This window comes from Pogona vitticeps, chromosome 3 (assembly GCF_051106095.1).
Source record: "Pogona vitticeps strain Pit_001003342236 chromosome 3, PviZW2.1, whole genome shotgun sequence".
Classification (NCBI taxonomy): domain Eukaryota; kingdom Metazoa; phylum Chordata; class Lepidosauria; order Squamata; family Agamidae; genus Pogona; species Pogona vitticeps.
The window spans coordinates 186412876-186428510 of NC_135785.1; the positions used below are offsets into that span (position 1 = coordinate 186412876).

Sequence of the window (15635 nt, forward strand, 5' to 3'; positions counted from 1 at the left end):
TGCACAAGCACAGACATGCTATGTGTGTGTGAAATACCCTGTAATATAAAATAATGCCATATGGTTCTACGAAAATTCCACCTTAACACAAGGAGATCGTCATAGGAAAAGAGATAAATACAATTAAATAATTTTTCAAACATGGACTACTGTACGGTGGACCCTCTACTTAAGGAATTAATCTGTATTGGAACAGTGGCTGCAAGTCGAAAAGTCTGTAGGTCGAATCTCCATTGACCTACAATGCATTGAAAACCTATTAATCCCATAACCAGCGGTTTTTATTCTATTTTTGTTCCATTTTGGTTTTTTTCCTGGTCTGTAGGTCAATTCTCTGGCTGCAAGTCGAATCTAAATTTTGCAGCCAGAGAAGTCTGTAACTCGAAAAGTCTGTAAGTCGAGCCGTCTGTAAGTCGAGGGTCCACTGTATTACACCAAGGAAGCATCTGTAAACAGCTGTTCTCCTGCAACTGCAATACCTGATTGGACCTTCACTCTGTATTTTGTTGGTGATAAGGCCAGAAACATGGCTGTGTACCCCCTTTTAATACATTTTGCACCTTCTCATTAGTAACAAGTAACACAATAGCCTTTTATATCTGCAGAACAAATGTATCTTTTTATCTGCAGAACAAATGGGGCACAGTTTCTTGCTTATTGCATTTTATTTTGCTTCCATATATAAAAAGCATGGGAGGAGTGGGAACAGTGGGAACAGCACATGAAATAAAAATATTGATTATGCAACAGTAGTACTTTGGTGTGTCATTTCGGTTTCGCTGCCATTGAAATATGTTGCTAAGCTTTGTGCTTATGAACAGTTGCTCGCTTATGACATAGATAGTTGGATCTGTGGTTTGACTCAGGATAGGGCCCTTTCTTAGGGATTAATAAATATTGGATATTCATATCCAGACATTTCTTTTTATGAGGCAAAACTGTCTTACAAAACCTGGTCATTCACCACAATCTTGCACAGGCTGGTTCTACACGCATGCAATATTTTATACTATTGTATAAAATACCTGCGCAGTACAATACTGAGATACAGAAATGTGCCACTATGACCAAACTTTTGGTCTTAAAATTAGTTTTGTGAAATTTTGAAAAAAAAAAAACTTCTTTGGCCCATTTTATTGTACGTTCAAAACAAAAGGCAAAAGTTTCAATTCAGCTTTCAGGTCCACACAAATAGGTCCACTGAAATTAATTCGACTTGTTTGTCAACATTCATCTAAGTCCCACTGACTTCAATGGGCCTGTTCCAGGAGAGACTAAGTGCAGCGACTTCTAAAAGATTTATGCTGAAATGTTAGGGTTTAAATTAATAAAGAGTCATTTGTCCATACCTCTTTTTCAAAATCAGAAAGAAGCAGTTTAACAAAGTTATCAGGAAATACTCCTCTTCTACCATTGAGCTCTCCTTCCCACCAGCCAGCGTCGATGCATTCCTAAAGCACACATCAAGGTGGAAGAGAAATAATGAGCATATCTTGCAAGGCGCTTCTTTTTCATACATAAGGATTCTTCTCAGTGAACTTTGTGGGCAAATGGGATCTGTGCCACAATAATGTTCCCAAAGAGCTCAAGATATGTATATTTTAACCTTCTCGGTGATTTCCCAATAGTCACAGTTCTCTCTCGCTCTCTCTCTCTCTCTCTCTCTCTCTCTCTCTCTCTCTCACACACACACACACACATTACTAAGTTTTCAGCTTTCTGAGTCTGCTTTCCCAATAGTAAACTCTTCTAAACAACTGTAAACACCATCTATATTCTCTGTAAATAAATTCAAACAAACACATTATATGGTGGATTAATAGGGTAAAACAGATTTAGGGCTACTAGAATGTGGTTTCTGGTTGCATGAATATGCTTCCTAGTTACGAAGAGGTTGCAAGGTTTTTGTGCAACAAATTATGGAAAAAGTGATGACAGTAATAGAGAATCTTGAGTGTTACATATATGTGACACACTGGAGCAATGAACTCATTGATACCCACACCATTCTGACAAAATACACTATTTCAATTCTCTTATTTTTCTGGTTTTCCAAACAATTTCTGCTGAAAGGCACACATTTTTGCAACACCAAACTAAGGAGGAGATTGAAGTGCATGAATTCATCTCTCCTTCTTATTCACAAAAGTCACCCATCTCTTGGAATGTATTCAAGTGAAGATATCCAGAAAATAAGGCAGGGTTCTCTCATGTAGTAAAGAGGCAGAGGTAGGATATCAATTCCACACAAAAAACGTCAGAAACAGAAATCTGTACATCTGTTCTCATGCCTGTTTTTCACACAAAGTGCAGACCCTACTGTAAAGAATACAAGATAAAAACCAGCTCTCACTGGAAGTTGTCACAGGACAAACGAATCTGCATGCCACTACATCAATGTGATCAGGGTGCAACATTAGTGATGGCTTTTGCCATTGCCTTACATATTTCAGAATGAGCCATACATTCATTTGTAATCATCCTAGGATGTTGTTAGCTGATAGAGAAGGATGTGGAAAAAATGTAAGCACCTCTAACTAAGTGACTTCAGTCTCTCCTAAAAAACCCCTGAGCCTAGTCTCTGCATTATGATTTCTGGGAAAGAGGCAAGGAAGTTGTTCATCTAGAAAAGGGTTGGGGCCCTCAGCATCTAAAGATTTTAATCCCCGGAACAGTACATGATAACAAGACAAAAGAGACTAATATAACATGACCTTGCAGTATAACCATGACTTTCTTTGTAATGATAATTTAATCCACAATAGCTTCTCAGGTTTTATGAACAAGCTTTCAAAAGGCAACAAGAAGTAGAACAGACCTTGTATGCAGGACGTTACTACATTAGGAACTGAGTAGCAAAAATAGGATTTCTCAAAATACAGTTACCGTATTTTTTGCACCATAAGACACACTTTTTTTCTCTCCAAAGGGGGGGTAGAAAGTCCGTGCGTCTTATGGTGCGAAGGTGGTGACTTCGCCCCCACTGGCCCCGTGGGGGGGAGCGTCGCAAGGGTCCGAGGGAGCCTTCCAGGACCCTTGCGATGCTCCCCCACCCCCCCACGGGGCCAGCACAGGTGAAATAGCGACCTTCCAGGACCTTTTGAGAGGCTTGAAAGCCTCTCAAAAGGTCCTGGAAGGTCGCTATTTTGCTCGCGCTGGCCCCGCGGGGGGTGGGGGGAGTGTGGCAAGAATCTGGAAGGCTCCCTTGGACCCTTGCCACACTTCCCCCACCCCCCCACGGGTCCAGGGGGGGGCAAAATTGCCAGCTCCAAGGACCTTTTGAGAGGCTTGAAAGCTTCTCAAAAGGTCCTGGAAGGTCGCTATTTCGCCCGTGCTGGCCCCGTGGGGGGAGTGTGGCAAGGGTCTGGAAGGCTCCCTTGGATCCTTGCCATGCTTCCGCCACCCCCATGGGTCCAGGGGGGGAAATCGCCACCGTCTGGGGCTCTTTTGAAGCTTCCCAAGCCTTAAAAGAGCCCCAAAAGGTGGCAATTTTGGCCCCTCTGACCCCCGGGGGGCAGGGTGAGTCTCTAAAGGGTCCTGGAACACACTCTAGGACCCTTTGGAGGCTCACCCTGCCCCCCCACCAGGCTAGAGGGGGTGAAATTGCCACCTTCTGGGGCTCTTCTGAAGCTTTCCAAGCCTCAAAGGAGCCCCTGAAGGTGGTGATTTTGCCCCCTCTGGCCTTCAGGGGGGGCTGGGTGAGCCTCCAAATGGTCGAAGGTTGTGTTCCATAAGACGGACCTCTCCATAAGGCTCACCAATTTGTAGGAGAAGAAAATAGATTTTTTTCCTGTTTTCTTCTCCTAAAAATTTGGTGCGTCTTATGGAGAGGTGTGTCTTATGGAGCGAAAAATACGGTATACTGTGCAATGCATTGGCACATACTAGCCATTTTTGTGACCAAGGTGCCCATCAGACCTTCTCCAAGCTCAGCAGAAGCTGTTCATTAGTCAGGAGATTCCCACACAATCAGTGATATATAATAGCCAATCACACAGATCAAATGTGTTTTGTCTTTCTCATGGAAATCAGCACCCCACTACCTTGCTAACACAGACAGATCACTCCGGTAGTCCCTCTTGTGTGGAAACAATTCCAGCGCCACAGTTTTGTGAATGTTTAAAGGGAGACTTTTAATGGACACCTTCTGGGAGTCAAACCTCCCTCCAAAAGGTTCTGCTATGTACTCTGAACAGATTACTGTTATCCTTTAGCAAATATGACAGGTGCTTTCTTTCTCTCTTTGGGTCACAAGTACCACAGTACAATTTATAAATACATCAGATAATTTTCACTCAATAATGGGCAACACCAGGGGCTGTAGACTGATCTTTGACTTCACCAGTACCATTCATGTGCTGAAGTGTGAACAAGTAACGAGGTGTGAAAACTAAGATGAGAAAGCCTATTATGTAACCTGACCACACATTTCCTCAAGTCTTTGTGGTTTAACGTCCCAAGTACAGTATACAGTGGGGTCTCTACTTAAGAACGTCCCTACTTAAGAACAATCCAACTTAAGAACAGCTCCATTTGCTAAATTTTGCTTCTACTTGAGAACAGAAATCCAAGATAAGAACAGGAAAAAAAAAACCTTTCCTGCTCTTTTTTTAACTTTAGGTCATCTTAGGTTAAAAAAAATTCTCCCCCTAGTGGTAGAGTACGTATTAACCAGCTTTGCATTAGTTCCTATGGGAACTAATGCTTCAATGTACGAACGCACCTCTACATAACACAAAAACAGCCAGAATGGATTAATTGGTTTTCAGTCCATTTCTATGGGAAATTTTGCTTCAACTTAAGAACGTTTCAACTTAAGAACACCATTCCAAAATCGATTAAGTTCTTAAGTAGAGGTTCCACTGTACAAAAGTGACAGCCATACTGCAGATGTATATATGACGCAAACTTTTGGTACAATGGTGTTACACTGCCTGTTGGAGGACTGTCCCAATATGGTTGTTGATCCATTCCATTTTAAATGTTTATGTGTTGTCACCATAAATCTAGATCTCATTTTACGCATCAGTGCCCAGTTCAGATACATTGCTAAACCGAATTTTATGAGAGAGATGAGCCATCTGTGGACTATCAACGCCTGTAGCTTAGCTAACCTACCATAGTGATGATCAATGATGGGGACCACAATACATATGATAGGTTACAAGTTGTCCACCCGTTTTATAAAAATGAACTTGCTTCAGTGTTGCGGGCAAATACTCTGTGGCCACTGGGAGACCAGAAATATTCACTTTCTAGTTAACAGCACAAAACATGGCTTGACCATGACTTGTTTCAACAAGTTGAGGTTTTAATTAACTACAGTTTCACCAGGTTTGAATATTAACCTCTTCTTAAATTTAAACCAGGAAATGATTTTTTTAATAACGCCCATTTTAGAGGAGAAAAGGAAATGCTGCTGTCTGTAATTACAAGAGGTTTGGTTCCCACACTGCTGAACAATTCAGCATTGTGCTTGAGCTAGATCTGAAACATGCACTTCTGCACAAATCAAAACTTTGTTTCAGCCGCAGAAGTCTCAAGCTTCATGACAGAAAATATATAATGTCCTAATTTCTTCTTTGTATATTGATTGATATATTGACACTATTGCATATTGTTCCATATTTAAAGAAGAACAAATCTAGTATATATTGTTCTCAGTTCAAAGCAATAACTAGCATGTTGGGCTAGTTATTGTGCACCCATCTGCTCTCATTTGTTCTTATCATTCTGTGGAAGTGGCTTCACTTTGCAACAAGATGCCGGGTATTTTGTTTGTTTTTGCTGAGCTGCAGTCATCATTTGGAAATGTATTCCTTTATTTTTTTTCTGAGCCAGATGCTTCTGAGCACTGCAAGAGCAAGATCTAGCTAAGACTCAAAGCCTTCTAATTTAGGCCTTTCTCCAGGTGTATCGTATTGAAGTGTCGGAAAGGCGCCTGCAAGGTTGATAAAATTACCAGAATAGAAAAATAAGGTATTTATAGTGCAGAAAATCTGAACGCCCTCCTCATTAGAAAGGATTTACTAACACAAGACGCAGTGTTCACTACCAACACAGGCATTTTTAAAGGAGGACTATAAAAATTCATTAGAGGCTATCAGTGGACATCAGCCATGATGACTCCAGGATTAGAAAAAGCATGCTTCTCAGAACTATTTCCTGGGTACATGAGCCCAAGAGCAGTGCTGCTGCTTTCATGTCCTGCTTATCTGGCTCCCATGGGTATCAAGTTGGCCAGTACAGAAACAGAATGCTTTTATCTGATCCAGTATAGCTGTTTCTTATGTTCTTACACTGACCTTTTTATGACACTCAAATTCTGCTGTCTGGGGTGGCTGCCACAGTTTGCCTAGTGGCAGAGTTGGCTCTGGATCAAGCACAGTTCTTCTTGTGGCATCACCACATCCTACATTTTCCTGCTCACCCGCATTCCATGTCAAAATATATTCCTGATAGGTGCAAGGAATTGAATGATGTGCCATGCTCTGCAAGTTAGAGTTATAGGGAAAAGCTTGAAACAGGAATGCTATTTTGTACAATTAGCCATTGCCCAAGGCTAGGGCAATGGAAAATCGAAAGCAATGCAGTGCTACCTTGAGTGATTTCTGTACTCAACAGCCAGTGTAATAGCCATAAATGTGCATGGCAGCATGAGGTAGTATAAGAAAGAGTGGCATGGCAACCATGCCATGACAACCATGAGGAACATGAGGAAATAGATAACTTTAATTATCTTATAGTTCAAGAAAATTCTATTTTGAGAGAACAACTGAAAATAAGTTTGTTATGTTGCATGAACAAAGGGATGGCCTTGACTACAGCTTGGAACCTACACGTGGTCCACAATATGAAAACAAGCTGTTAACAAAAGCACAAAGCTACCTCATTGAAACAGTTGTACTGGCTTCCTATTTCTTTCCAGGAATAATTAAAAATGATAGTGATGACTTTCAGGACACATGGCTTGGAACAAAAGGACTGCTTTCTCTTGCTGGAGCCTGCCCACCCACTAATATCTCAAAACATTCCTGTGTTTCTCAACTCTCCCTGTAATACAACTAAGGAGGATTTGAAAGATGGATGCTGCATTTATGTTTGAGAATTGTTTTCAAAGGGAAGCCCGTCTTCCCTTTTCTCTAATCACCTTCTGCAAGATGGGTTACCTTTCTTTTGGAAGAGCAGTCTTATTCAAAATTGTTTCTGGTTTCTGAATAGTTGTTGACCTGTTGTCATCACCCCCCCCACACACACATTATTTACTGTAATATAGTAAGATTTTTTTTAAAAAAAAACAGTTAATTAACATTTCTATCTCTCCTGTTTTAAGATCTCTAGAAGAAGGGCAGGGACTAAATGTTTCAAGTAATTAAATAAATAATTCAAGCCGTTATATTACTTATAATGTTTCAGACCTCAAAGTTGTTCTCATTAACTGCAGTTTGTTGAGCTCAGATGCTACATGTCATTGTGACTATTTCAAAGCACAAATATTTAGTTCTTGATAAGGGAACAGGCGACTACATTCAAAACTAGTAGCACCTTTGGCAAGCAATGTCCTGCAGCATTTTGAGTAGGACAGTGAACTGTAACAATGAATGGATACATGTATGACATTAGAAACATTAAAACAAAACAACCGGAGAGAGAGAACATGTCAGTCTCTCTGGAAATTATGTCTCTGACCTGAAGCCAGCCAGCCATGAACAGAGAAAGGAAGTAGCTGAAGAATACATCAAAAGGTTCAACTATCTACATATTATGGATTAAAAGAGGGAAGAAGACTTTCTTTTATCTCACAACATCTGTTAGTCAGTTTATTTATGCAGGTTGGTCTGTACCACTATCCTGCTTCTGTTTATTTAATGGCCCGTTCTCTGTATGTGTAATTTTTTACATTCCTATTCACTCCAGGCCCCTACTCACTAGAGGGCTGACTGATTAGCTCGGTGATTTAGATTTCTGGCTGCAGAGCCAAAGGTTGGGAGTTTGATTCCCTGCTGTGTCTCCTGTAAGTCGAGTCAGCCTATGTGGCTTTGGGCAAGCTGCAGAGTCCCCCAGAAGAAGGGAATGGTAAACCACTTCAGAGTTCTCTCTACCAAGAAACCCTGAAAAGGTCTGCCATAAATCAGAACCGACAATGGCACGCAATTATTATACTCACTAGTATCTATTAAGAGGTTAAACTGTTCTTTTGTATTTGGCTTGGGCAGACTTTTCTTCACCACACGTGTTAATTTGCTAATCTGTGCTAGATGTCCCTGACAGCCCCCAATGGCTCATAATAATTTTATTAACAGTTACTGTTAAAGCCATCAACCTTTTGTCTGTGTAAATATCTTAATTGCCTGCATACTAAGGAGGCATCTGATTGAGAGGGCTCATGAAAGTCTTTAAGGCACCAGAAGATTCTCTATTGTTTATGCAAGGCAAAGGCTCAGTGGAACTCTTTGTTATATAAATATGTGCTGTCAATTCTGACTTATGGCCACCCTTTTCAGGGTTGTCTAGGTAGAGTACTCAAAAGTGTTTTATCATTCCATTGTTATTATCTCTGTCATAGCCGGAAACTATTGTTTCAAGGTTTGCTCCCTTAAACCAGCCTTTATGTTTCAGTGTAAAACTAACACTGCCACAACTGATACCTAAAGGTCTAAATTTTTCCAAATCGCTGCACATTCCCTGCAAATTGTTGCTTAAGTCTGCACTCTTTGTTCCCACTGAATAATATTTATTTTTCATAAGATTGCCCTCAATGACCAGGTACAACACTAAGAAACAAAGTTTTGTTAAAAGTATCTAAGAGGCAGGATTTTTCTTTTTTAATTTTAGTATGATATTCACTATCATATAACAGAAGAACTAAAGTTGTGCTAGTGTGCACAAATGAGGCTTTCACTAAAGATTTCATTCAACTAGGTCTTATATTCATTGATCTAGCTTTGTCTTCCAAAAGAGCTATAAGTACAGGGTTTCTGTGTTATATACAAAAAATCCTGAAATATTCTTGCATGCAAAGATGTTTCATTCGTGCTAACTAATATGAAGAGAGAAATGACTGCTTTTTGTTTGCTTGTTTGTTTGTTTTTGGTAGAAACAAATATTAAAGCTTTTTTTTTCTGGGCAACCTTATAAATTGCTTGAAAAATTGAGCTTCACCAGTCATGAGTGAAATTGCCTGAAAATGTGGTTCCTCCTTTTATTGACTCAAACAGTAGCAAAAGTCATAAGGGCAGACTGTAATTGTCACATAACATGCACACGAAATATACTAAAACATGACAGAGCAAAAGAAGAAGAAATGCATACAGCAATAATTTCGAAAATACAGTTACACAGCTTAGAAGCAATATTTCTTTATTCATTATACCAATTGCAATATAGAATTACCTGATCTGTAACATAAATTGAAAAATAACTACTTATTTATGCATATACACATTGAATCTATAGTAAACTTCCTTTCTTTCGAATCATTGATTTAACTAAATTTGTTAGGGAGTGTTGTGGTTGGTAGACAGCTTATGTAGCCCTCCTTTTCAAAATACTTTTCGGGATTCAAAAATGCACCTCTGAAAATCACTAAGAGAACCGCTGACATTCATCACCTCTGAATGGACGTGGAAAACTAGAGCAGACGTTTCCCATTGTCCCTCTCTCTGATTTTAAGAAGACTTCCAAAATGCTAGACCCTAAAATCTGATAAAACATGTAGCCTAATATATCTTGATTGCTAAACAAATCAGTCTCAGAATGGCACAATTGTATCCCCTCCTTAATTGAAGGGACTCAAGTATACCTCACAAAATTGTCAAAAAAAGAGAAAGAAATAAAGAAAGAAGAAAAGAAAAGAAAAGAAAAAGAAAAGAAAGAGGACATTAGTAAATACATTGGCCTGTATTCTGTTGCTAATCTCAACTATAGGAGTAAACTAATTGAATCAAATGCTGAGTGGTAAGTTAACACATAGGTAAATAAAACTGAGCCAGTGAATCTACTTTAGATTACCAACAGGATACTCTAGGTATTATCACATTAAAGCAGCTATGATTTCAAACAATTTCGAACGGGGTCCCCAATCCCCAGTCCACAGCCCAGTGCCGGTCCGTGGCTTTAGCAGGACTGGGCTGCGGAGACAAATCTCCCCCCCCCCCGCACGCACACACCCCACGCCTACCTGCACACAGTGGTGCTCTGCCCACCCACAAGCATCCCCCTATACCCCTTGCCCACCCGTGAGTGTGCCCCACCCATCCACACTTGCACGTGGGCGCCCTGCCCATCTGCACATCCGTGAGCACACCCCCGCCCATGTGCACACGCCCTGCCCACCCGCAAGTGCAGGGGGTTCCCTGCCCCCTGCGCACAGACCCTGCCCCCCCAACCAGTTCAGAAAAGGTTGGGAACCACTGATTTAGAATGTTTCCCCCTAAGATTTTAAAAGCCTCTTGAATATGGGAAACATTATGGGAACATGTTGTCCGTCTAACACCTGGACCCAAGATGTGTATAGGACTTTATAAGTCATGATTAGCTCTTTGATTTGTATCCAGAAACAGACCAGCAGCCAGTGAAATTGTTGGAATAGATGTTTTCTGTTCTTGCTGCAAGTGGCTCTGATCAACATATATTTATGCTTGCAGAATGCATACTTCTATATAGGAACATCAGAAAATCTTCTGCTGACACCAGCAAGTATTTAGTGACAAAGATAAGATTTTGACAAAGATAAGAACGATTGAGATATCTGGCTGCAGAACCAGAGGTTACAAGTTTTATTCCCCACCATGCCTCCTGTAAATAGAGGCAGCCTGTGTCACCTTGGGCAAGCTCCACAGTCCTAGGATGCTCCCAGAAGAGGGGAACGGTAAACCACTGCTGAGCATTCTCTACCTGGAAAACCCTGGAAGGGTCACCGTAAGTCAGAATTGACTTGACAGCACATGATTGTTATTAAGGAGACTAAACTTTAATTCATCTCTGGTCACTTGGAGGACAGCCCAATTAAACGTAGTCTCTTACAGTGATAAACCCCTGACACCTGTAATTCCAAAATTCATGACAAGTTTTATCTGAGGAAGTTAAGTCTAAATGAACAGGCACACAAAACATTGAAACAAGACTGTACTTTCCAGTGAATGACTACAAGAAGAGACCAAGGGACCAATGCTTCTTTGTTCAATTTGGGGCAGTTCCCTCTCTCACTGCTGGCCTCTGCACCAAAGCACAATCAGTAGAGGAAAGCTTTTCCAGGGGGTGTAGAGACCCTCAAAGGGAGGAGAAAATATGCTGGCACAATCATGACAAGCATGTCATCCAGGAACTGTACTGAGCAGACAGTTGTGGTAGATTCTGTCTTCAGGTACAAAGTGTAGCTCTATCTCAATGTTAGGATCCTGGGAGTATTTAAGGCATATTTTTGGAAACAATGAATAACTAATTAATTCCTGACTTAATATGTAAAAAGTCAAGTCAAGAGAACTAAAATTAGAAAGCTTTGTGATCAATTTTTCATTGCAAATGTGTAGCAGTACCTTTCAGAATACAAACATCACTTGGATAACAAGATTATTATCTGGGCTGTTAGAAGCAGACTTTAAATTCACAAACAAACACCTCTATAAATGCAAAGTAAAAAAAATTCTCCTACATCACTGCTGCACCCTGGAAATCAGCAAGACCTCAAAATGTTTAATATAAAGATCTGCAAGGGAGTCTGTAAACAAATTCAGCTTTCCCACAAACATTATGTTTTTGTAAGCACAAGAAACTTACTGGTTTCCAGTGGTGTAGGGAGATATGGGGTGTGGGGTTAAGTGTATCCCCATTGAACTCTTCACGGACTCAAGCAAATTTTTGTTTCTCTCGACCCTTTACATGATATGACAAAGACTAAAGGAAAAGTGGAATCCAAGATATGAGGAAATTATTTGATACTATGTGTGATATTATCCCCCATGTTTCTGGCATTTTTTTGGCCATTTTAAACTAGTTTTGTTTTCCTATTTCAACAACAACAACCTATTTCCAGGTTCAAGGCTTCCCACTCCCCCCTCTCCAGAACCCGGCAGGGATCTATCCAGCAATTACTGAATCAGCTGCGGAGACAAAAATGGACCCACTCTGTTTCTCTCTGTTAAATTAAAATGCAAGCCCATGGGAACTAGGGCACAATTCCAGGAATATAACTCCATTCCAGGAGTAAGTTTAACTTGTGGATGACTTATTTGTCTGGGTTACAAAGCTATTAGTGCTTCTGGGAGGCGTTCTCAAGCTATATCGGCCTTCAGAGAACCGGTGTGTACCTTGACGTTGCTACAGCTCATAGTTTGGCTTAAAAGAAATGGGGGAGGGGTTTATATTAATAGTGGGTTATTCTACTTGTTACTTATTAGTAATGAGAGCAATGTCTTACTCATTTTTATTTGCAGGAAGCTTATGCGGTAAGCTTCCAGCCCCTTGTCCAGAAGGCTGAAGTGGGGCAATCTCCTCAACCACTTCCTCCTACAATGCGTGCAGACAATACTCAGAAAGGAGCACCGAGAGGGTGAAATTTGCATTGTCAACCAATTTAATTACACAGAAGAAAATCTGTGCCATTTAAGGAGACAATTTCAAAGACAAAGCAAATGACTTATCCTTGTGCTTCCCATGATTATTTTACGTTTTTACAAAGTACATACTCTAAAAATCCTACATTATGATCACAGGCAAACACTTAGATTAGTTTACCATCAGCTCTCAAAGCATTCTTCCCATCAAAAGGCATGAATAGTTTTTTAAATAGAAATTACAAATACCTTATTGATAAGAGTGACAATATCACCTTCTTTGATTGTCAGCTCATCATCATTCTGCGCTTCATATGGGAATATAACTTTGCAATATTCCTTTACTGAAAGAGGAAAGATTGTATTTTAATGCACTATACTACTCAAACAGCCACATACAGTGATAAGGAATACCTTTCTAAATGTTTATCTTGACATTGGCTTTAGAAACTGCATGAAGCATTAACATGATTTTCATGATACCAGACAAAAATAATGAGTCCTTCTGTAGAAACAGTGATTTAGTAGAACTACTCTAAGCCAGAAATATTCCATTAAAATACTTTGATTAGAAAGGCTGTGCTCATTTGTCATTCATGTGTTAAGGAATACCCACAGGGAATAGCAGAGTTTTACTTTCTGCTTTCACCAGCGTGCCAGACCATTATGGCAAGTGGCAGGTCATATTAACATTTTTAATTTAATAGTTTTGACTACATAAAGAAATGTTTAATGCTACTAAATATTTCTATTACAACATTATAATAGTGTTTATTCTTTCTTCTGATCCCCAGGGAAGATGCATAATTTAACCAAGTGAAGGGATACGGGAATATGGATGGGGATAGGCAAGCACTGGCCTTTCTCATCTTTGTTAATGACCATATAAATGTCCCATGAGGAAAGAAGAAGAGAGGCACTGCTTTCTATTATACCCAAAAGGGAACAATATATGCCCATTAATTTATATTTGGAAATAACTTCAAATATTTTGGAACTAATTCTACCTCTTTCTTTCCTAAATCTGTTGCTACAATGAAAAATCTTAAAAACATAAAATTAAATGCACCATCAAGACAGTGGAAGCACTGGGACCTGCTTCCTCTCTCCCTGTAGTCTTCTAAGTAGAGATGTAAATCATTGTTTATTTTGTTCTTATGCACAAGAAAGACAACATTCTGAATTTTTCCCCACTGAGCAAGATTATAAGAGCTGCTGTGCACTTCCGGCATTTCAGCACTTTCTTGTGAAAAAATTGCCAAATATTGTTTTTTCTGAAAAGTACAAGGGAGTTCCCCCTTTTGAGGACAGAGATTCCAAGCTCATTTAAGTCCCAAATTTCCCAAGTTTCCAGAGAGCATTGAAAAAACACATAAACCATATTGCCCTAAGCTTTGATCTTTCCCTACCTCTCCCGTTGGCAGAGGCAGTTTCTACTAATACAGGTGTGTATCCTGGGTGTCAGTGAACTAAATAGGATGGGAATGGGCAAATTCAATTCAGATGATTACCATATGGGTGGGCAAGAAGCCTGTAGAAGGAATGGAGTAGCCCTCATAGTCAACAAAAGAGTGGAAAAAGCTGTAATGAGATATAATCTCAAAAATAATAGAATGATGTCAGTACGAGTCCAAGGCAGACCTTTCAACATCACAATAATCCAAGTTTATGCACCAACCACCAGTGCTGAGGAGACTGAAACTGACCAATTCTATGAAGACTTACAACAACTTCTAAAAATGACACCAAAGAAAGATGTTCTTCTCATTATAGGGGACTGGAATGCTAAAGTCGGGAGTCAAGAGATAAAAGGAACAACAGGAAAGTTGGCCTTGGAGTTCAGAATGAAGCAGAGCAAAGGCTAATAGAGTTTTGTCAAGAGAACAAGCTGGTCATCACAAACACTCTTTTCCAACAACACAAGAGGCGACTCTACACATGGACATCACCAGATGGGTAATACCGAAATCAGATTGATTATGCTCTCTGCAGCCAAAGATGGAGAAGCCCTAAACAGTCAGCAAAAACAAGACCTGGAGCTGATTGTGGTTCTGATCATCAGCTTCTTATAGCAAAATTCAAGCTTAAACTGAAGAGAGTAGGAAAAACCACTCGGCTAGTCAGATATAATCTAAACCAAATCCCTTATGAATACACAGTGGAAGTGAAGAACAGATTTAAGGAACTCGATTTGGTGGACAGAGTGCCTGAAGAACTATGGATGGAGGCTTGTAACATTGTACAGGAGGCAGCAACAAAAACCATTCCAAAGAAAAGGAAATGCAAGAAAGCAAAGTGGCTGTCCAATGAGGCCTTACAAATAGCAAACAAGAGAAAGGAGGCAAAATGCAACGGAGATAGGGAAATATGCAGAAAATTGAATGCTGACTTCCAAAAAATAGCAAGGAGAGACAAGAGGGCCTTCTTAAATGAACAATGCAAAGAAATAGAGGAAAATAATAGAAAAGGAAAAACCAGAGATCTGTTCAGGAAAATCGGAGATATAAAAGGAATATCTTGTGCAAAGATGAGCATGATAAAGGATAAAAATGGTAGGGACCTCACAGAAGCAGAAGACATCAAGAAGAGGTGGCAAGAATATACAGAGGAACTGTATAGATTTGGACATCCCGGACAACCCAGATAATGTGGTTGCTGACCTAGAGGCAGACATCCTGGAGAGTGGAGTCAAGTGGGCCTTAGAAAGCTTGTCTAACAACAAGGCCAGTGGAGGTGATGGCATCCCAGTAGAACTATTTAAAATCTTAAAAGATGACACTGTTAAAGTGCTACATTCAATATGCCAGCAAGTTTGGAAAACTCAACAGTGGCCAGAGACTGGAAAAGATCAGTACATCCCAATCCCAAAGAAGGGCAGTGCCAAAGAATGCTCCAACTACCATACAATTGCACTCATTTTACACGCTAGCAAGGTTATGCTCAAAATCCTACAAGGTAGGTTTCAGCAGTATGTGGACCGAGAACTCCCAGAATTACAAGCTGGATTTCGAAGGGGCAGAGGAACTAGGGACCAAATTGCTAATATGTGCTGGATTATGCAGAAAGCTAGAGAGTTCCAGA

The 15635-nt window shown here is 40.1% G+C and overlaps 1 protein-coding gene across 6 annotated transcripts in view; it reads right to left on the reverse strand.

Annotated features, from left to right (window-relative positions):
* The window catches only part of SH3KBP1 (SH3 domain containing kinase binding protein 1), a 227713-nt gene that overhangs the window by 32912 nt on the left and 179166 nt on the right, over positions 1-15635 (reverse strand). For all 6 annotated transcript variants that reach the window (XM_078390438.1, XM_078390439.1, XM_072994312.2 and 3 more), the window contains 2 exons: positions 12804-12898; positions 1350-1451 (listed from right to left, as the gene is read on the reverse strand). In XM_078390438.1, coding sequence (XP_078246564.1) covers positions 1350-1451; positions 12804-12898 — 197 coding nt within the window. The remainder of the gene's footprint in view (positions 1-1349; positions 1452-12803; positions 12899-15635) is intronic.